General features: G+C 35.2%; 1 protein-coding gene across 1 annotated transcript; it reads right to left on the bottom strand.

Annotated features, from left to right (window-relative positions):
- Positions 1-11,953: 11,953 nt before the first annotated feature.
- LOC114820992 (uncharacterized) lies at positions 11,954-16,891 on the bottom strand. Its single transcript, XM_029092501.2, has 7 exons — positions 16,742-16,891; positions 15,992-16,573; positions 15,212-15,264; positions 14,909-14,973; positions 14,728-14,806; positions 12,881-13,192; positions 11,954-12,555 (listed from the first exon to the last, which is right to left on the bottom strand). Exons 2-7 carry the CDS (start codon positions 16,426-16,428, stop codon positions 12,401-12,403), a joined length of 1,101 nt encoding a protein of 366 aa, XP_028948334.1. The 5' UTR covers positions 16,429-16,573; positions 16,742-16,891; the 3' UTR covers positions 11,954-12,400.
- Positions 16,892-22,223: the final 5,332 nt, after the last annotated feature.

Here is a 22,223-nt window from a genome sequence, read left to right as displayed (position 1 = left end):
CATTTTTGTGCATTGTTTCCTTCCTTTTCCTTTTAGCCATTCCCATGGCAACTCTCGTGCCCAACTTGTCTTAAATGTGTATTCCTACCTTTGTAAATCTCATCACCTGAAGAATTTGAGACACAAATCCAATAACATGGATTGAGGACCCTAAAGACAAATAACTCATCGGTTTTGTGTGAACTTGCGGAAGCCACACAAGAAATTATAGAGAGACGGTACGGCAACGGTTATAGAAATAAATACATAATGGCGTATCATTATAAAATGGGAGCTAATTGCCCAAATCAGGGTTCCTATACAATATTTAACATTTTGTTCTAATATTACGTTCCAAGGGGCGATACAGCCACCCTCGTTGGCCGTCTTTGAGGGAGTTGCCGGCGCATTTTGTGAAGGGCCGACTTGTTTTTTATTGGCCACTTCTGCAGAGGTGGCTATTGGTTTGATGTCCCCATGGAAGCACAGCTTGCTGCTCTCCTACGTAGAATTTACACCATCTTTGAACAAATATGTATAATACAAGAAAACTATATGGAATTAAACGTCTTTGAAGAAGTAATATATAGGAAAAACCCTTGGTTAATTTCCAGAATCTTCTTCTAGAACAATTGCCTTGAAAACAATTTCCACGAGTCAAAGAATAGACCAAATGTTACAAGAATTAAAACAAGAAAAGACAGTCAATGTCTTGCAACATGCAGAGGAATCTCAAGTAGAAACAATTTCTACAATTTGGGATTCAAAAAACGAAACTGAAACAGATTCCATTAAGAAAGTAGAACAAGCCTTTCAAAATCTTAAGCTCAAACGAATCACAAATTGAAGAGTCAGCCCAACCACACTTACCAAGAATTGGTATCCAAGTCCCACACCTCCAAACATTCAATTTGAAGAAAGAAACATTCAAAATCAATTCTCAGTTTCATCTGATAAACTCTATGAATGGAATATGGATGGTTTATCTGAACAATAACTTTTGAACAAGCTACAACACATCTCCATGGTTGCTAATAGTTATATTACCAATCATAATCTTAGTCAAACACAAGTTGTCGACCTCTTGGTCACTGGATTTACATGAATACTTCATTCCTGGTGGGAAAAACACCTCACTGAACAATCAAGAAATGAAATAAAAAATGTAGTTACAAATGATGAAGAATGAATTCCCATTTTTGATGAGCATATAGGACAAAGGAGTCCCACATGCAGTCAACACATTACTCTTTACCATTATTGAACATTTTATAGGAACACCTAGTAATGTCACCTCTATAATTCATGATCTCTACGATGTCCAACCTTAAGTGATTTTAGGTGGTACAAGGATGTTTTCATGTCTAGAGTCATGCTTAGAGAAGATAGTAATCAACCATTTTGGAAAGAAAAATTTATTAATGGATTACCAAACCTTTTTGCCCATAAAATTAGAAATGTCTTAGTTAATGAAGAAGGTGTCATACCATATCATGCCCTTACTTATGGGAATATTATAAATATTATCCAGAAATAAGGATTGAAAATGTTTATAGATATGAAAATCTAAAAACAAGTCAACAAAGACAAGTCAATAGCCAAATACGAATTAGGAACATTTTGTGAATAATATGGATTACCTCCTATTGCTCCATCCAATAAAAAGAAAAAAAAATCAGAAGTCTACAATAGGTATCCAAATAGATACCCAAATAAGTATTCCAGTAGGAGACATTCCAAACATAAAAATTTCAAAAATAAGAATCTTGAAACAAATAAATTTTACGAAAAACCCAAGTCCAGTAAGTGGAAGAGGAAACCCTTAGGAAAATTCCACTCCAAAAACCAAGAACAAAAATGAAATTGCTACAAGTGTAGAAAATTCGGTCATTACGTAAATAAATGTCGAGTCAAGAAAACAATCAACAAATTGAAGACCTTTGAGGAAGAGAAAACTCAATTAATCCAAGTTTTAGAATTAAAAGATACAAACCATAGTCAATTTGAAGATGATTTAAGTTCTAATTCGTCTTCTTCCAACAAATCCTCAAGTAGTCTATCATCCCTAGATATAAAGATATGATGTATTGATACTTGTTGTAATAATATTTCAGTTCTCAATAAACAAGAAGAACAAGAAGATATTCTTATTGAATTAATCAGTAAAGTTGATAACCCTGAGTTAAAATCATTTTACTTAAAAAAGCTCAAAAAACTAGTCTCTAAAAAAGAAACCGGTACTAGTCAACCCCAGTCATATCAAAAAATCAGTCTTAGCACAACATTAGAATGGTTCAATAAGCCCAAAAAGGAAATCACAGTAAAGGATTTATAGAGAGAAGTTAATAAAATCAAGGAAGAAATTAGGTTCATAAAATCAAAAAACCTAGAAATACATACACAACTCAGTAGAGTTCAAACACAAAAGATTACAAACCTTCATGATGAAGAGCATAATAGTTCTTCGTCAAGTCATAACTCAGGCTCCCAGTCTGAAGAAAAGTCCACAGAAAATTTAATATTAAGTTTATTAGACAAGATAAGAATCCAGAAATGGTATTCTAAAATAAAAAATAATAATTGAAGACTTTCATATAGACACAATTGCTTTGATTGATTCAGGTGCAGAGTTGAATTCTATTCAAGAAGGATTAATTCCTACTAAGTATTTTCATAAATCATCATAAATACTTAGTGCTGCAAACCAGTCACCAATGTAGTTGAAATATGAAATTATGAAAACCCATGTTTGTCAATATTTGTTTTAAAACCTCATTTGTCTTGATTAAAAACATTTCTAATCCAGTCATTTTAGGTCTCCCCTTTCTAGCCCTTCTATATCATTTTAAGGTTCACCAAAATCGCATAACCGCTGGGATGTTAGGACAAAAAATAACATTTGAATTTTGTACAGAGACAAACCTCAAAAAATTAAGACAACTCCAGAAAAATAGTATATCAAAATCCATCAATCTTATTACCAACAAATCCCAACAAATTAGTTTCTTAAAAGAAGAAATTAATTACAAACGAATTGAAGAACAATTAACAAACAAATCTTTGTTACAAAGCGTTGACAATTTTCAAAAGAAACTTGTTAATGAAATTTGTTCGGATATTCCCAATGCCTTTTGGCACAAAAAACAACACATTGTTAGACTTCCTTACAATAAGGAATTTAATGAAAAGAAAATACCAACAAAAACTAGACCAATCCAAATGAGTTAAGAAGTTCTGGAATTCTGCAAAAAAGAAATCCAAGAACTTCTCAATAAAGGAATCATTAGAAAAAGCAAATCACCCTGGTCTTGTCCTGCTTTTTATGTCCAGAAAAATGCTGAATTAGAAAGAGGAACTCTTAGGTTAGTCATTAATTACAAATCTCTTAATGAAGTCTTGGAATGGATACAATATCTAATTCCCAACAAAAGAGATTTAATTAAGAGACTTAGTCAAGTTGTAATCTTCTCAAAATTTGACATGAAGTCTGGATTTTGGCAAATCCAAATTCATGAGGAAGATAAATACAAGACAATACTTGTTACTCCTTTTGGTCATTATGAATGGAATGTAATGTCATTCGGTCTTAAGAATGCACCCAGTGAATTTTAGAATATCATGAATGAAATATTTAATCAATACAGTCATTTCTCAATTGTTTACATTGATGATGTTCTCATTTATTCCAAATCGATAGATGAGCATTGGAAACACTTAAACATGTTTGCTAAGATAATTAAGTCAAATGAATTAGTTGTCTCAGCAACTAAAATTAAGTTATTCCAAACCAAAATTAGGTTTTTAGGATACAATATCCACCAGTCAACCATTCAACCAATAGATAGAGTAATTCAATTTGCAGATAAGTTTCCAGATGAAATCACTGACAAACCCCAATTATAGAGATTTCTAGGATCCTTAAATTATGTTGAAGAATTTTATCCACGTCTTAGACAACAATGCAAACCCTTGTTTGATCGTCTAAAAGAAAATCCCTCATCATGGTCCAATACTCATACTTCCATAGTCAAACAAATCAAATCACATGTTAAGACTTTGCCCTGTCTTAGCATTCCAACTCCTAATTCCTTCAAAATTGTTGAAACTGATGCCTCTAACATTGGTTACGGGGGTATTCTCAAATGGTCAATTTCTTCCGGATCTCCTAAACAAATTGTTAGTTTCCATTCAGGAGTATGGAATCCAGCACAAAGTAATTATAGTACTATTAAGAAAGAAATATTATCTATAGTATTATGCATTATCAAATTTCAAGATAATTTATTAAATCAAAAGTTTTTAGTCAGGGTTGATTGCAAATCTGCAAAACATGTTCTACAAAAAGATGTTCAAAACATTGCATCAAAACAGATTTTTGTACGATGGCAAGCCATATTAAGTATTTTTTATTTTGACATTGAATATATTAAAGGCAGCCAAAATTGCATCTCTGATTTCCTAACCAAACAATTTTTGCAAGGACAGAATGACAAGAAAAAGAACTGATCAGAGGAGGCTTCCAGCCACTCTACCACCACCACCAGTAAAACAAGAATCAAGCCAAGATTCTTCATCAGCCTTAGCCATTACCAACTGTTTCACCCCCTTAGATTTCACAATAGGAAACCTCAGACCAAATTAGCAAACACCACGTCCCAATTACCAAACGGCATTAGTCAATCAATATGACCCTTATTCAACTCAGTCATATCATTCATCATCATCATCTCAATCAACTAGCTATACCAAAACATCCACATATATTAAGAAAAACCCAGATGAATATCTTTTTAGCATTCCCTTCAACATTCATCAAGAACAAGCCCCAGAAAAAATAGCCAAAACAGTTTTTCCACCCAATTTTCATTATCAACCTACTGAATCTTACAAAAATCTCAAATATTATCAAGCCATCCTCAATGAAACTAAGTCCATTTCAATCAAACCTCTCTATAGCAAAACCCATGAAAACAAAATCATTTACCATTCTCTTTACATTGGAAAGTTTTTAATAAAATCAGAATAGGGACTCCCCCCTTATCAAACCAAGCATCTTCATTCACAGAATGTTTTTATTCCCAATAATCATTATAATTATTTCGATTATATCCAAGTATGGACTAACATCTTTCTCCATCAGCCAGAAGACTTTAATCATTCATGGTTTATTAATTTTGACAAAAGTTTCAGACTAAATTTTCCTGCATGGTTCCCAAAATGGTGGTCAATTCATAGCCCAACAGCCAGTCTCCTACCAGACAAACTTATGCAAGTCATCTCAGCTGGTTTCCAGTAAAAATTTGAAAGAAGCCGATTCAACTATAGGATTACACTTCTCCCATTATTCATGGCCAAGTACAAAGTCCCATGGATTATGAAGTCGAAACAGGTGAAGTTTACCATTCAAGATCAATCAAATGGTGGGATAAGTTCAACCATCAGAAGATCATCAATTTGGTCCTCTCGGAGTTTCCCATCACTCCAGCTCCAGGTATCCCAGCAACTCCAGTTCCAGCTATTTCGGTTCAATAAAAAACGGTATTGCCAATCATCCCAAAACAATCTTTATCAGACATTAGTCCTTCATCATCTCTCAAATGTATAGCCAAGTCATCTAAGTCATTAAGTTTACAAAAGAAGGAAAAATCCACCCAGCTCAAAGACCTAGCCCAACAATTACTTGTAAAAGCAGCGATGCTCCACACAGAAGACTCAGACTCGGAATCTTCAGATGCATCCTCACAGCAACCAGCCGACTTAGTAAGTCAAAAAGCTAAGTGGGCAAATTATCAGGATTCCCATGACCCATTTGAATTGTAATAAACCCATGTGAACAAACAGTTACTCGGCATGTGATTCCAATAGGAAATACGTCAAAATCAGTACCGAAAGCAGTAGCGATTATCAACAATCATTCCAGACAAGACACTATTCATGAATAGTAAAATCACTTTTTACTATTCATCCATCATTATGTCCCCAATTATGGCCTCATGCTCCTTCAGTAATCAGCTTTAGCATTTTTCCAGCTCACGATGCAGCCAGATTTCCCGCTTTAATCATCAACAATCTTCAATCTATTTAAGAGAAAGCCTTCATCTGATGACGGGAGGTTGAACTTTTTGTGTATTCACAAGAACAGAAGACGATTTCAACTATTAATTTCCCAGTTAAAAATTATAAATACTTTTAGTTCTAAAATCAAGGATGCCTGCGTGCACCAATACCCTTACTTTCATTTCAATTTGTTGACTCAATCGTTAGTAAATCAATCGTAAGTCATTAAATAAGTTTTCAATAAAACTTATTTTCAAATATATATGCATCACTACTTTGAATTCATTATTTTCATTATGAAGAATATTTTCATAACAACTGATTTTGAATGGCATAAAATTCTTACTCACAATCAATTCATCGAATACCTTAAGTCCAAGGTAAACACCGATCAATCATTTGTTTGATTGTTTCTATTTGTTTATAACAGTCGGTTTCATGACATTTTTAATCCTGGTTATCCTCCGCATCAAGTTCCACATAATTCAATTAACAATTCATTCAACCCTAATCATCATTGCCCTTGGTATAATTGTCCTCATCGTTATTATATATATATGGGGTGTGCTATCCACACACCCCAAATTACTTATCACACAATCCTTGTTAATTTCTGTCTGTTGATCTTCTTCAATTCATTCGATCCGACGGTCGAAAATTAGAAAGGGTGTGTGAGAAGTAAAATGGGGTGTGTGGATATCACATCTTATATATATAGACACACACACATACACACACACACACACACACACACACACACACACACACCCAAATCTTAACCCTTACAAACTAGCATAAAAAAGTTGGAAAACTGATAAAAGACCCCTAAAAACTGTGTTTATTCATCAGGACAAAAGATTGTTATAATACATAAAATGGGCATAAAGAAAAAATGACAAGTATGGGTTCCACAGAGACAAGGCATGCAGCAAGTTCACATGACCATTATCAAAACAAAAGCAAAAGGAGACAAAGCAAAAAGAAGACAAATAATTTAGTCCACGTTTCAGAAACCATGCTGACATTTTCAGCAAATTCAGAAACAGTGGAAGCAAAGTGATAAATCAAGAAAAAGTTGACAAGCACCCAAAGAGACGCCTGTATAAAAGATAAGTTTTCTCTCATTGTAAATACACCACACCTACATACCACATCACACCAACACGACTATCATACATACAGACAAAGCCGTTAGCTCTCTTAGCCTTCTTGCTCCCTTTGCTTACTTCTTTGTAAACATTTTATACATTAATAAAAATTCAAGTGTATATATTCAAACGATCTCCAAGTCTTAAGTATTAAGTAAGTTTTCTTTCTTTGTATAGTGTATTTGTTTAATTATACTTACAATCCAAAACAGGAAAACACTATCGTAGTTATATTATTAACCTACTAAACTGACGATCATACTTTGTTCGAATACTTTGTTATAGTTGAATGTTTTCCATACAAATAACTGGACATTAACCAATGTACCTCTGAGTTTAGCCTTTAAAGCCTTATACCTACATTGTGAGTGGCCATCATGTTAAAACATGTCAAGTTCCATGTGCAAGGTTTTATGTCTAGTTGTTATAACGGCCATCCGACTATTTAACCGGGCCTTTGCTTTTCGAATTTAGTATCAGAGCTAAGTTTAGTATTTTAATAGTATAATTATAATAGTAAGGTACCTTGAGGACGGAAATTATAAACATAACTGATATCACACACTTGTTTAATTTTGTAAGAACACTAGCTATTATTGTCCTTGTAGACCATGTCAACAACAACCACCAGATATTTATCGTCTTAGACACCCAACTATAACTAGCATAGAAAGAAAATTAGCAATATTTCTAATAGAATTAGCAAGACTTTGAAGAAACAGAAGTTTTATTTTGGTTATCTTGAACACCCTTTATTTATTAGTAAATATAAAAACACAGAAGTGTACCATAACGTATTTGAAGCAAAAAGAGCAACATATCATACTTTAGAGACTCTGAGAGAAGAAGGAGAGTTTTTAAGAAACAATTAGCCATAATCTTAGAGAAAGAAAGATTGTAGTTTATGATAGATTATCTTAATTTAGAAATTACTGAACCACAAAAAACAAAAATTACTTTAGACTAAAGTAGTTTAGTTTGTTATTTTCCCATTAAGAAAGCATAATCATATATTTACATAGTGAAGAAAATCCACAAGCCAATAGTATTGTAAATCTTATTATTAGTCAAGAAAAAAAATATAAACTAGAAAATAATAAGCATAATTATTTATTAAATTAGTTGTTTGAATATTTTCAGAAAAATTCCATAAAAACTATTAGGCAAAATCTAGATTTCCTAGCAAAAGAGAGATAAAAGAGCTTATTGACCTTATAGATAGTAAGTCTAAGCAAGTAGAACTTAGATCATTAGAAATAGTTGAGCAATTAAAATTAGAAGTACAAAAAATCCAATTAGTGCAGAAAGATTTGAGTGAATAAGTAGATAAGGTACATAAAAAATAGATAGATTATTAGTTTAATGACCGGTTCTAGAACAAATAGAAAATATATCCAAGCTTTGAAAGAAATTAGTAAGTTAGATAAAGAACCAGTAGGTCAAACAAACTTTTCAGCACCAATAGCTAGTGGTAATATCCCTATTAGACAAAATAATTTAATTATCCAATTAGTTTTAAATTTAGCTAAAAAAATTATCATATGTTTTGAAAATTTGATCCATCTTTCTTTGAAAGATCAACGGAGCATTTTTAAGGCCAAATGACATAACAAGCCACTCAAAATGTCATGCTAGACAAGTAAAAGTTGTAATACTTCAATTAGCAGTATTACATAGTAAAACAAGCAAAACATAACAATATTAATATAAACTTTATCCCTAATTTAGGAAGAAAAATAGCAGTATTACATAGTAAAACTAGCAAAGCAGGACAAAAAGTATTTTAATATTGAAGATTCTAGTTCAAAATATAAAAGAAGAAATTACAAAGCTTAAGCTATTAACATTGTCATTAGATGATAGTTACAAGATAGTTGAAACATATGCATCATCACTAGGATGGGCAGGAATACTATATCATAAAAAACATAAGGAAACATCAAAGTCTGATGAACAAGTTTGTAAATATTCATCAGGAAAATATACTGATGTACAATCAAGATTACCAGTAACAGATTTAGAAATTTTAGGAATAATTAACTTAGTTGAAGCATTTTCTTTATTTTTACATAGTGAAGTATTTACAATAAGAACTGACTGTCAAAATATAGTTTCTCATTACAATAAGATACATACTAATAAATAGGCAGCCCGAAGATGGGTCAATTTTGTTGATTCAATTACAGGAAATGATTTTAAACCAATTTTTTTAACATATATAAAGGTAGTGATAATACATTAGCTGATATTTTATCAAGACTAATTAATTGAACATGAAGGGAATATTGTGGACCATCATTCTCAAATAGCACAAGATCACAAGGCAGAAGACTAGCATGGACCTCCATCATTTAGTAGATTTCAAAATAGTAATAAGTAGACCAGCATCACCATCAGTACCCACCTTTAACTTTAATGACACTATAGTTGAAGGAATCAAAAATCCAACTTTGAGGTATAGGTCAAGGGTATCAAGACTCACTGATAGACAACAGGTTCCTTTAGATAATTTTTGAAATGTTTAAATCAAGCAGTCAAGCATGAGGTTAGGTCATGAAAACTTAATTAGAGCTTTAGAACAAGAGTTTGATAGTTTTAATTTTAATCTTCATCAAAACTAGCATCATATTCATTCTCTTGAACACAAGCTCCAAGCCCTTTCTAGAGACCATAAGGCATTGCTTAATCAGTTCACCAAAATGAACAACTCCAATCTCTTATAATGCAACAAAATGCAAGTAACACCCTGAAAAGAGAATTAAAAATAGGCATAGAAACTGATCAGTATAAGAATAAAGAAAAAGAAGTTATTGAGCCCATAGAATAAGAGGCTAATGAGCCCATAAAAGAGAGAGAGAGAGAGATTAAGATTAAGCTCTTGGATGAAGATAGTGAAATGCAGTAGCATCAAATAAATGAGCAGCATCAGCATCTGATAAAGAAAAACAAGAAAGATATGAAAGATTTCGTAGAAATATACCATTAGATTAAAAATAGATTATATCTTATTAGAAGAAATTTCAAAAGGAAAATTAAGAATAATGTCACCAGATATGCAAAATGAGATCATGAGCAGAATATCAGTCCATGAAAGAGTTACAATTACAATTATAATGTGCTTTGTGTCAGTCCATCTTTGATCCAAACCAGGGATGAATATTATTACAAAGATATATTCACCGTGTCTTTGTGATAATATAGAGAGTTGTATTTGTAAACCAGATGTTAGTATAGTTGTGGCCATGATTAACATGAGAGATTTTAGACTATCACATTTTATTATAAGCATCAGAAGAAGCATAATGTAGTAGAAGTTATCTCAGCCTTACTATTAGAGTTTGGCTATCTTGATAAATATTCATTAACCACAATTCTATATTAGAGTCATTTCATGAAAATCTTATAAATAGTATTAGGAGTGTTTCATTAAGACTCCCAAAAAGCTTGTAGGTTTGCAAACTTGGACTACGCTGAGACTACTGCCTCCAAAACTTGACTTTTTTTCTTTAACAAACGATATTATCTACATTAAAGAGAGGGAGTGGACTTAGCCTCAAAATGGGCTAACAATAATATAATTCAAACTCACATTTTGCGAGAAACAAGCCTAAGATTTACAAGTGAAGAGAAATACTGCTAGACTGTAATACTAAGTGACCCATTTGGTATTGGACTTGGGTTCATTATTTCAAGCTCAAACAATTTTTGAGTTCCAAATCAAAAATTTGTGTTCGGCAAGCCTGTTCTTGAAAACCAAATTCTAAGTATACCTCAAAACTTTAGCTTATTACTTAAAAACAATTTTGAATCTTAAACCAAATTGAGTCTTATTAAAAAAAGAAAATTAAGAAATGGTCTTACGAAATATTTTCAAATTGTAAACATGGGAACATAAATTTGTATGCAAAACATACGAGGCACGTGAGCCTAATTTCAAAAACATCTTAAAACAACTTTAGTCTTTAAATTCTACCCAGGATATGTCAAATAAGAACATGCATTGTGCTGCAATCATATTAGAAATTAGCTCTTACAGTTTAACGAATGATTAAGCAGCAATTCAAGGACTTCCTCTCAACAAATCTAATGAGAAAATTGACCAATACTATCAAGTCTTGACAAATACGAAACTAAGTTGAGAGAGTAACGCTATAGAGGGTGATGGAGATTCCATCAAAAGCAACGGTTGGAAGGAGAGAACGTTAGAGGAGAGAATGCTTTGATTTTTTTGGTTTTTTATTTTCAGATGGGTGTAAAAATAAATTTACATATTAAATTGGGTTTGTGATGGTAGTTTAAGTAATAAATTTGGGTTTAAAGAGCTATTGATAGTTCAATTAAAAATAAAATGAAAATAAAAAGTAAGTTGGGTGTAAAGAGAGATTAATTTGGTGTAAATAAAATTACCCAAACATTTTACTAAAAGTTTGAATCTCAGTACGCCATTAGGCCCAACGGAATTGTTTTGAAATCAAAACTACAAAAACAAAATCTAATTGACATGATTTAAACGTCATTTTCTATTTGATACAAATAATAGATTTCGTCAGATTAGACGTTAGATTAGGAGCTGATGAGATTCAAACTCATGCCAAGATGCAAGGGCACAACTCATTTCCATTACTGTGGTAAGGAGTCACTTGCGATAAAACATAAAACATTTTGTTAATCTCAACTGCCTTTGCTCTTAACGTTTTGTTGGATAATCTCTCAACCTGACATGTTCTGTGAATTTCTCAAATGGACCATTTTAACCAAACATCATGAACTTTGAACAGAAACAGATGAAAAGGTTATTTTGTACTTTCGTGTACCACCTTATCATGTTATTACATGCCCTACATCAATCAAGTGAGATAAAAAGCAGACTTGAATTCTGGTTGTAACCATAACAGTTCATGCCAAACATACCTCCATGGAAACATTTTCAGTCACCAACTGAGCTCCCGTACGAAAGAACGAAAAACAAAACCCGAATCTCCAAAATCTTATATGAGACAGATCAACACTGCATTTTTCTAGCTGCAGGCTGCAGCTGCTCAATTGAAACCTCAGTACACAGTATGAAAAACTTGATAAACAAGACTCCTTTTCCTCTGTGGATAGCTGATTGTCTCCGAAATTTTATACCTTGTTACACAGTATTCTGGCACTACTAAAGTTCTAAATATTCCTTGGAGAGGTATTGGACCCTTTCTCCTTTTTTTTGACAGATATTAGATGGTGCTGACGTCAACTCGGCTTTTATGGAGCTGGAAGGCAGGGGTGATCCAGCTTCCGCAACTGCATTGGATGCCTGCCCAATTGAAGTAACCCAAGCGAGCCTCGCAATGCACACAGAACAACTTTCCTTCCATTGCACCTTCTTCGACTGTGTAATGGAGAAGATGCCACCAGCAATTAATAAATTCACAATTAATTGAATCTTAAGCTACAAATTGATTATATAATATCCAAGTTGAACAACGGTAATATTTATGTCATTATGTCATAACACTCAAATTAAAGAAACCAAGTAAATCCCATTCGACAACAGTCCGCTACTTGCTTGATTAACTATTGTGGCAATGGAAAAGGCAGGTCATACGGGTACAAAAATGGAAGAGTACTCATCCAATTCTTCAGTATCCAAATTAATCAAAGCAGGTCACAAGGACAGGAGCCTACAAAAAAGGAATTGAGAGATGTAAATTTACCTGCTGCCATCCACTTTAGAGGCTCAATAAAAATGGATGAACATTCAGATTCAGAATCCTCAGACTTGTTATATGAGTTGCTACTTTTTCGCTTGCGCCAGCCGAAGGATTGCTCTCCCTCACCCGGAATGTGATCCACAACATTGTCCTGCAATGCAACAACTCTTCGACATTTCTTGCAGCGGAAAGCTGGTTTAACAGTTTTTCCTTCATTTGAAGTTGCTTCCACTCCAGAGGCAACTTCAGTAGCCACACCAGGATCTGCTCCAAATATAGAACTGTCTATTCTATTCCCACGATGATAAGATTCACCTGAAATGACGGGGCGTATTTCAATTATAGCAGCGAAACAGAAATTCACATTTACCAATAAATTTGAAAACTCCACCGAAAATGAGTATGTTATGGCATATCCTGTGCTGACCCAAACGATGCACATAGTAAGTGCTGACCCAAACGATGCACATAGTAAATGAACATAAAGAAAAATTTCTTCCTATTCCTTCCAAAATTGTCACTGCTGTTCCACTAAACATTTATTTTCTTCTGTTAATAGGTTAGGTGGTAGATGAGGGGACAAGACATTTTCAGCTAGAGTTCACCGGTACTGTAGCATCATTTTAGCTGTTTTAATGTTAGTACTCCTAAGCATTTTTATCGTTACGATTACGATTAGTTTAAGGGTTATAACTCAACTCCATTAGCGGAGATGAGGATGCTTCGTTGGATGTGTGGGCACATGAGAAAGGATAAGATTAGGAATGAGGATATCTGTGGTAAAGTAGGAGTAGACGAAATTGAAGGAAAGATGAGAGAAAATCAGTTACAGTGGTTTGGACATGTGAAACAAAGGCCTCCTGACGCTCCGGTCAGAACATGTGATTACGGGACAGAGGTTCATGGCCGAAGGAGTAGAGGAGGACCTAAGAAGACTTTGGAAGAGACTCTAAGAAAAGACTTGAGAGTACTTGGAACTAACGGAAGACGTGGCACAGAACCGAGTGCAATGGCGAACTAGGATTCATACAACCGACCCCACTTAGTGGGAAAAGGCTTTGTTGTTGTGGAGTTCCTTTCAGAGTTTCTTCCATTTACCATCCAAAACAGACTTTATCTATATGCTACAAAGTTGGACTACAACATCCACCAAAGTATGCTCCTATTTGCAGGCCGAAATATATCAAAAATTTGACCTGACTGCATCAAAATGAAACACATGGTCCCAAAGACATCCGTTGAGCAATAATCCACCATTGACTCCATCGAAAACACCATCCCTCACACTTCTTAAAAGACACTCATTGGGCAATAACCACCCAAAAGTTGATTCAACATCTGCAGGGGGAGACAGGTTGCAGTTTTGATATTGGAAAACAAAAAACACTTGATCCACTTCTCTCGAAAAAAATTTCTTTAGACCTATGACAGATAAAGCTTAAATTGCGATTAATTACCCCATGGTTCTATATAGTCGGGCTTGTGAAATATATTGCTTTCAACTGGTCAAAAGACATGGCATGATCCATTGCCAGCCTATAATGGTGCACAACCAAATAGGTAAGGCAATGTTCCTTACTATCTTTCTAACAATAAGTTTTATAATGAGTATGACATGACACTCAAGCAAAGCAGAAATATGATAACTTGCCACTTAAAGCACAAGAATTATAGCCTAGTCTCTATGGAACTCTTTTATCAGCTCCTACATCAAAATTTTAAAAAATTAAAACATGAAAACATGATGTATCAATCATCCCTTCATTAAGACAGATCATGTGGGACATAAGGAAAGAGGTGGAGGGGGAGGGAGAGAAGGTGGAGAAAAGAAAAAAGAAAGGAAAGTGTACCTAATACTTTCAGGTGAAAGGACCTATATATGGGGCTGGCATGATCCACCTTGAAGCCCATATTCTCATACATTTTTAGCTGCGAGGATAAAATAGAAGAGTAAAATTCATTATGGGCTAATTGCAAATGAGTATATCAGAATGTAATGTCATTAAGTGTTATAAGACAGTCTTGCATCACCTGATCAAGAAAACCATCGTTGGGGCAAACAGACTTGCAGATTTGCCGCAGGGAGTTTAATGCATCTGTAGGAATACGTATGAGGGAAGAAAGGGATTAAAGTCTGAGCAGTTAAGCATTAATTGGCTGTATTTTTCGCCCAAGGCAATTACTTAGACATTTTTATACCCCTTCAAGTTATACACGCTTGTCAAAACTATTTTTATCTCAAACTGACAAGAACTATTTGGATTTCAAAAAAATACAACAGCAGCAATAAGCTATATATGAAGACTAGCAATACTTAAAATGGATTTGTCACACCTTCTTGTGATAGATGTTCTGTTCTCATCAGGTATGCTGTAATGATAGCTGCACTGCAATGGACACATGCAAATAAGGTTGAAAACGCCATAAATTTGGATTCAGAAAACTGGAAAAACTAAGAGCATGTGGGCCTTTTGACAATTTCCGATATATGTTTGCAGAATTGTGCGCAGCTCTAATTGTTAACTTTTCTAACAAAACTTACATGTTTAAGAAAAATAAAACCCAAAAGAGAAGAGGATACACTATCAGTCCCAACAAGCAAAAATAGTATTAAAAGACACGCAGTAAAAGCAGGTAGACTATAAAAAATTCACATGCTGTTTCAGCCTTATGAAGGGTTCAAAGATAATTTATCGTCCGCATTCAACAATTGTGGATTTAGAGGTCGCACTTGGTGCGATGGCAAGTGCCTTCGCCCATGAGCGATAGGTCTCGGGTTCGAGACTTGGGAGCAGCCTCTCCATAAATGGGGGTAAGGCTAGCCGACATTCACCTCTTCCAGACCCTGCGTAAAGCGGGAGCCTTGTGCACTGGGTACGACCTTTTATTCAACAATTGTGGATTTGCTATAAGAAATGGATTTGCATAACGTTCGGTAAGAGGACAAGTATCTTTAAACAGAACTTTGTTGTTCCTAGAATCAAGTTGAATGAATACCAACACAGAGCTAACTGCAGCTACGTTCACTTGTGGTAATCAAGCTGCTTGAAGGTATTAACGAGAACCAGAACAAAACTAAACAGAAGAACGATAAAGGGTCAAAATAATGAGTACCTTCTAGACACGCCAGCAAAGCAATGGACCAAAACAGACCCCTCTTTTCTACTCTTATCAATAAAATCCAAACACACGTCCAAATGATCCAACAAATCTTCATTCTCCATATCTCTTAGTGGAACCCCCATTCTCACCAGCTTCAAATCCTTGCCTGCATATTCCAACAAGTACAGAAGCTTATCGGACGCTGAACAACTTTTTTTCCCGTCACCGGAATCACCCTCGGAAGCCGAGGCACCACCAGACCCGCCAGCATACACCTTCTTAATTTCCGTGGTGGGAATTGTTAAACCCTTCCATTCGAAGAAAAACGATATTGACGCTGAACTAAGAAGCGATAGAATATGCGTGATCTCTGTGCTACCATTTTGGAGAATCTCTGCTGCATCGCTGATGTTGCCGATGAATAGATTTTCACGAACACGGTACGGCATGACCACCAACAAATAATGGAATTCTCCTTAACCCAAGTTGGCAAAACGAAAATGAGATTCCCCCCTTTCTCTACGCTATTCGGCAGATTACTAGGTCAGCTTGGAAACGGAATTCGCCGGAAAAACGATCATTTCTATTGGATTACTGAAAATGATGATCACAAAGCAAAATTAATCAAACTATAAATCACCAATCTAACTGAAAATATCCTCACACAATGAAACAATGAAACAAGAAAACAGAAATAATAATTAATTTAAATAGAAATCTTGAGTTTTTTTGTAAAATAAATAAATGGCAGATATTTCAAACCTGGAAATTGGGATTATTCCGGCGAGCCAGGGAGGGGAGGTTCGCTCTTTCTCGTTTCAGCAGAGCAGCTTCTGCCTTCCAAATTACAGTCGGAGTGAATTTATATAGGAAGCGTTTCGTACGTGCGACTAACTGATCTGGCCTGTTATCGTAGAGTTTCTGCACGTGCGAGGTTTGTGTACGATGAACGACTGGCTTTCCACGTGTCCATAATCGAAAGCAGGATGAGCTGCATGATAACGTGGAAAGACCAGCACCGTCGCTTTGTTCGACTGATTTGTTTGTTCAAAAGGGTGATGAGTTGGTTGGCGAGTTGTGGAGCCATTGATTGGATTGGACGTATGCCTTTATAATCTTGACGGCTAAAATATTTGAAGTATAAAAAATAAGCAAAGCTAATTAAGGGCTATTTTGAATGTACTTTTAAAATAATTGAAAGCATATTTAGAGAAAATGTTTTTTGGATTCCAAAAACACATAATTGGTGCTTCTGTATGTGCTTCTTCTAGGAAGCACTTGAAGTGCTTTTTCAGGATTTACTTGCATTTTTACTAAGGATTGGTTCTAAAATCATTTTCACAAAAAACGGTTTCAATTATTTTAAAAGCGCATCCAAACGAGAGCTAAAAGTGTTTCAAAATTTTGAATCTTAACCAAAAATCAAATAATAAGTTTATTTAATGGCTACCCCTAACGACAATCTTTTTTCCGTTTAATCCTCTCTCCCTTTCTCGATCTTTCCACCTAATCTCTATTTCTCGATCTCCATTTCTCAAGCCCTCCGCCTCATCACGATCTTTCCTTTGCAGAGAAACAATTCCTCCATTTTTGTAATTGAATTGATCTCTCTACTTCTCTCTCGATCTCTCCACCCAATCTCTATTTTCATTTTCATTTCCATTCGAATCCACCATTTTTTCGAATCATAAGCATCTTCAAGCAACAAATAATTCTCTGTCCAAGTTTCTTCAACATATTCAAGGATGACAATCGACTCGGAAATCGGTTTTTCTCGGTGAAGAAGGACTGTAACCTTCTTGTAAACTGAATTACAGTGCAACAGAAGTTCACTCTTGTTGGAAAGGTCATGTTCTATGTACTCATATTTCACAACCTTGAGCTTTAGAGCCCATATAACTTTGCAAACACACAGACTTGGCCAAAATTCTCACTTCTTCCATTATTCCTGTGATCATGTGATTAATGCCATAGAGAAGGAGAAGGAGGAAGAGATGAGACAAAAGAGCATATAAGCACAAGTACTCTTTAATCTGGTGATTTTCTTACCTCCCTTTCTAGGGTTCTCACTTCTCACAAATATATATGCCTACACACTTTGTGTGTATGAACATATTTTTTTAGAAAATGAGAAGGAGAGAGGAAGGGAGAGAGAATGTGGGGGGGGAGTGGGATGTTTTTGTTTTTGGGTTATTTTTTATTTTTTATTTTTTATAAATATTGGAGGTATTTTAACATCACCTTTAGGTGAGGCTTAACAAAAAATAGTAAAATTTGGACCTATGAAATTACATTATTGCCCATCATTTTTTTTTTGTGTGATAGAAGACTAATTTGTCTTTTCACCCTCTTTTGATTAACAAATAGGGTTTTATTAATTAGTAGAGATTACGAGATGTTTTTAGTTTTTCCAAAGATTGAGTTTTATTTGAGTTTTCCCCCAATTTTTCCCCCTGGTAATGTGATTTTTTATTTTTCATATTTTTTATTCTAACTTTTGTATGTGGTAGAATATTATCTAATATGTTTTGTTTAACTGAAATGGAATCTGCTGCTGTTGGGAATCATGAAGGATATTTGATGGGATTTTGGGTTGGTCTTTACTTTAGGTTTAGGGAAAATAATTCAGCTTAAGCTATCTTTAATTGAGATTTTGGGATCTTGATTTGGGCTTTAATTGTTAATTAGCAATAAGTGTGTCATTAAAGTTATTGCATATGCACATACAGCTCCTAGTCCTTATTAATCAATATAATTTGTTTTTGGAAAACGAAGTTGAATCTGGATGGGTGGTAGGTAGGAAATAGTTCTGAGAATTTTTTGATGAAAGTTAATTTATGTTTTGAATTATTTCATGAATAAATTTGTTGGGGAAGGTGATAGATTTCTTAAAAATTAGCATCATATGGGAAAAAGGGTATTGAACTTGTTCAGATTATAAGTCTCGTGTTTGTGATGCAACTATATCTTAATTGTAAATGTCAAATTATAACATGAAAAATGTTAAAACTTTCAAATCCCAAAATTTTGATGTCAAGTGAGTAAAGGGATCAGATCACCAAACGTTAGATAGGAAGGATTAGAAGTGCATTATGTGAGCATTACAAAGGTTTGTAAGATGGATTTAAACACGTTGTATGCAGGGATTGGCTCACATTGCTTTCTAATGCTCATTTATCCTCTATCAATTTTAGAAATGGTGCCTAAGTCTTGGTTTCATTTCATAAATAGTGTTTACTTATAGGTCCAGTTTCATAAATAGTGTCTAGATATTGGTCTAGTTTCATAAATAGTGTATAGTCCAATTTCATAAATTGTTTTCATCTATTGGTTTTGTTTTAAAAATAGTGTCCAATTCTTGGTTTTGTTTCTTAAATAGTGTCCACTTATGGATCCAGTTTCATAAATAGTGTCTATTATAGCAAAATAACTAACATTATTTCTGAAACTGAACCAAAATAACTCACACTATTATTGGAACTACAGCAAAATTACCCACACTATTTCTTAAACTGAGCCAATATAACCCACACTATTTAGGGAATAGAACAAAATAAAAACTATTTTTGAAATAACAGCAAAATAACCCACATTATTTTTAGAACTATAGCAAAATAACTCACATTATTTCAGAAACTGAACCAAAATAACCCACACTATTTTTAGAAGGGAACAAAATAAACATTATTTCAAGAAATACAACAACATAACCTACACGATTTGCGAAATTGAACAAAAAATAATGCACACTATTTCTAGAACAACCACAAAATTACACATTATTTATGAAACTGAACCAAAATTACTAACACTATTTTTGAAAAGGAAGATGTTTGTACCATACTTGACCAATCGCGAAACTACTGAGCACCGGTCAACGTTATACCGTCAAGGACCCATAAGAGTTTCCCTCCAACCAAAATGCCAATCACAGCGTGACATCAGAAGCTAATCATAGCGCGACAAGTGTCAACATTGGAAGCCAATCACAACACGACACTTGTCAATATTAGAACAAAACTAGAAACTTTCTTCTATAAAAGGAGATCATTCTCCCACAATATTTCCTAATGTCATTTGTACTAAATCATTTACTAGTACTCGCTAAAGGAGAGCTTGAACCTATGTACTTGTGTAAGCCATTCACAATTAATGAGAACTCCTTTACTCCGTGGACGTAGCCAATCTAGGTGAACCACGTACATCTTGTGTTTGCTTCCCTGTCTCTATCCATTTACATACTTATCCACACTAGTGACCGGAGCAATCTAGCAAAGGTCACAAACTTGACACTTTCTGTTGTACCAAAGTCCTCACTGCTTTTGTGCATCAACATTTGGCGCCGTCTGTGGGAACGACACTTATTCTCAATCTCTTCAGCTTTGTCAAGTTGGTTTCCACCATTCGTACACTCTCTTTTAACCAGGCATCCCTATCCAACATGGGGAGAGAAGGAAGCCACAGTACACAGAATGACACCCCTCTTGCACCTAGTGCGAAGCAACGAAAGAAGGAAGGAAAGAGGGTTACTCTTCAAGCTAAAGTCAATGAGCTAGAAGCTTAAAACAAAAAGATAGCAATGAAGAATAAGGTCCTCCAAGAGCAATATGAGAAGCTCTTTGAGACGCTCCACGAAGCTAGGCATGCTCAAACACATGAGCTTGTTGCCCCCGTGGAAGTTAACCATCAACTGGGTGCTCCCCAACACGAAGGGTCACCTGTCTTCGACATAGATATCCCTGATAGGGAGCGAGCTACCCATCGATGTGATAATCAACATGAGACTTCTCTCAACCCAATTGCTTCAAGAAGTAGGAGAAGTGGAGGAAGGCACCTCCTTACGGAAGGGGCGGAAGGATCGAAAGCTGTTTATCACGATTGTCGAGACTTCCTGAAGCAACGTCGAGAGAACTTCATCCATATAAGCTCAAATATCAATAAACCAAGGCTTTCTGAGAGACTCGGTCCTCTACCACGGCCCTGGCCGACTGCCAATCTAGAGAAGGAACGACAGGTCCCAGAGGAACATGAAGGTACAGAGGACTTGGAGGTATTCTGACAGACTCGCCCTAGAAGTCAGTACGACGATCCCAAGGAAAAACCACACGCTCTTGCTCAAACTTTCCTACTTCTAAGAGACGATTGAGACTTACGAAACAAAATTCTAGTGGTACATGACTACACTTAAGACCTCCTTGTCTTATAGCTTCTTGAGGAAATAAACAAGGTGAAGGCCGAACGTCAGGCCGAGATACCTAACTGGAACCAACCCAAGCCTGGCCCTCTCACAAGAAGGATCCTCGACACCCCTCTTCAAGCGAAAACAAAACAAAAGCTTGGTTTACAACTCTATACTGGAAATGAGGACCCGATTGAATACCTTAACCTCTTTGAGTTCACCATGGCATATCAGATGCACACCGACGAAGAGCGATGTCTTCTCTTCCCTTCCACCCTCTCTGGCAAAGCTCTAAACTGGTATTGTTGTCTTCCACCTGAGATAGTAGACTCATTTAAGAAACTAAGGAAACTGTTTGTCTCAACACATCTTCCAGAATGATCGCTTACATTCTGCAGATAACTTGTACACTATTTTCCAGAAGCCGGATGAGTCATTACAAGAGTATGCTGGTCGCTTCAGCCATGCATATTCTTGTTGCACTAAGGCAGATGACAAGACCGCCCTCAAAGCCTTCATGGCAGGCCTATGTGATTGCTTCTTCAAGTACATGATTAATGCCAACACTTGGAAGACTTACTCTGAGGTGATGGCACAGGCTTACAACGACGCATCCGCCGAAGTAAGGACATACCAAGGGAACTCCCATATGGTTAACCCCTATCAACAAGTGGGAAGTGGAAGTCAAGTTCTACCAAGTGAGGAGATCTTAGCGATTCAGACACCCATTGCATCATCTCCTGCCTCATTTAGCTACTCGCTAAGTCACTAAATGTATTTGTCTATTGGTAAGAGGAAGGATTTTTACTCTCAGCAAGCCTATTAAAACAAGAGAGATAAAAGTTTGTATCAAGACAACCAGGGGTGAACGTACCGTCGACTATTATGACTATGGGGCCAAGCCTCACTCTTTCAAAGCAGAAGACTCGGTACTGAAGGAAATGCTATTATAAGAAGGCATACACATTACAAATATTTTGACCCTCAACCGCTTGAGATCTTTTGTCACACAAGCCATTCGGCAAATATTTAAAGAATAGGGAATTTAGACAACTTATCTTGAGT

This window comes from Malus domestica, chromosome 14 (assembly GCF_042453785.1).
Source record: "Malus domestica chromosome 14, GDT2T_hap1".
Lineage (NCBI taxonomy): Eukaryota > Viridiplantae > Streptophyta > Magnoliopsida > Rosales > Rosaceae > Malus > Malus domestica.
The sequence above is the reverse complement of the archived record's forward strand: the minus strand, read 5'-3'. Positions and strand labels throughout refer to the sequence as shown.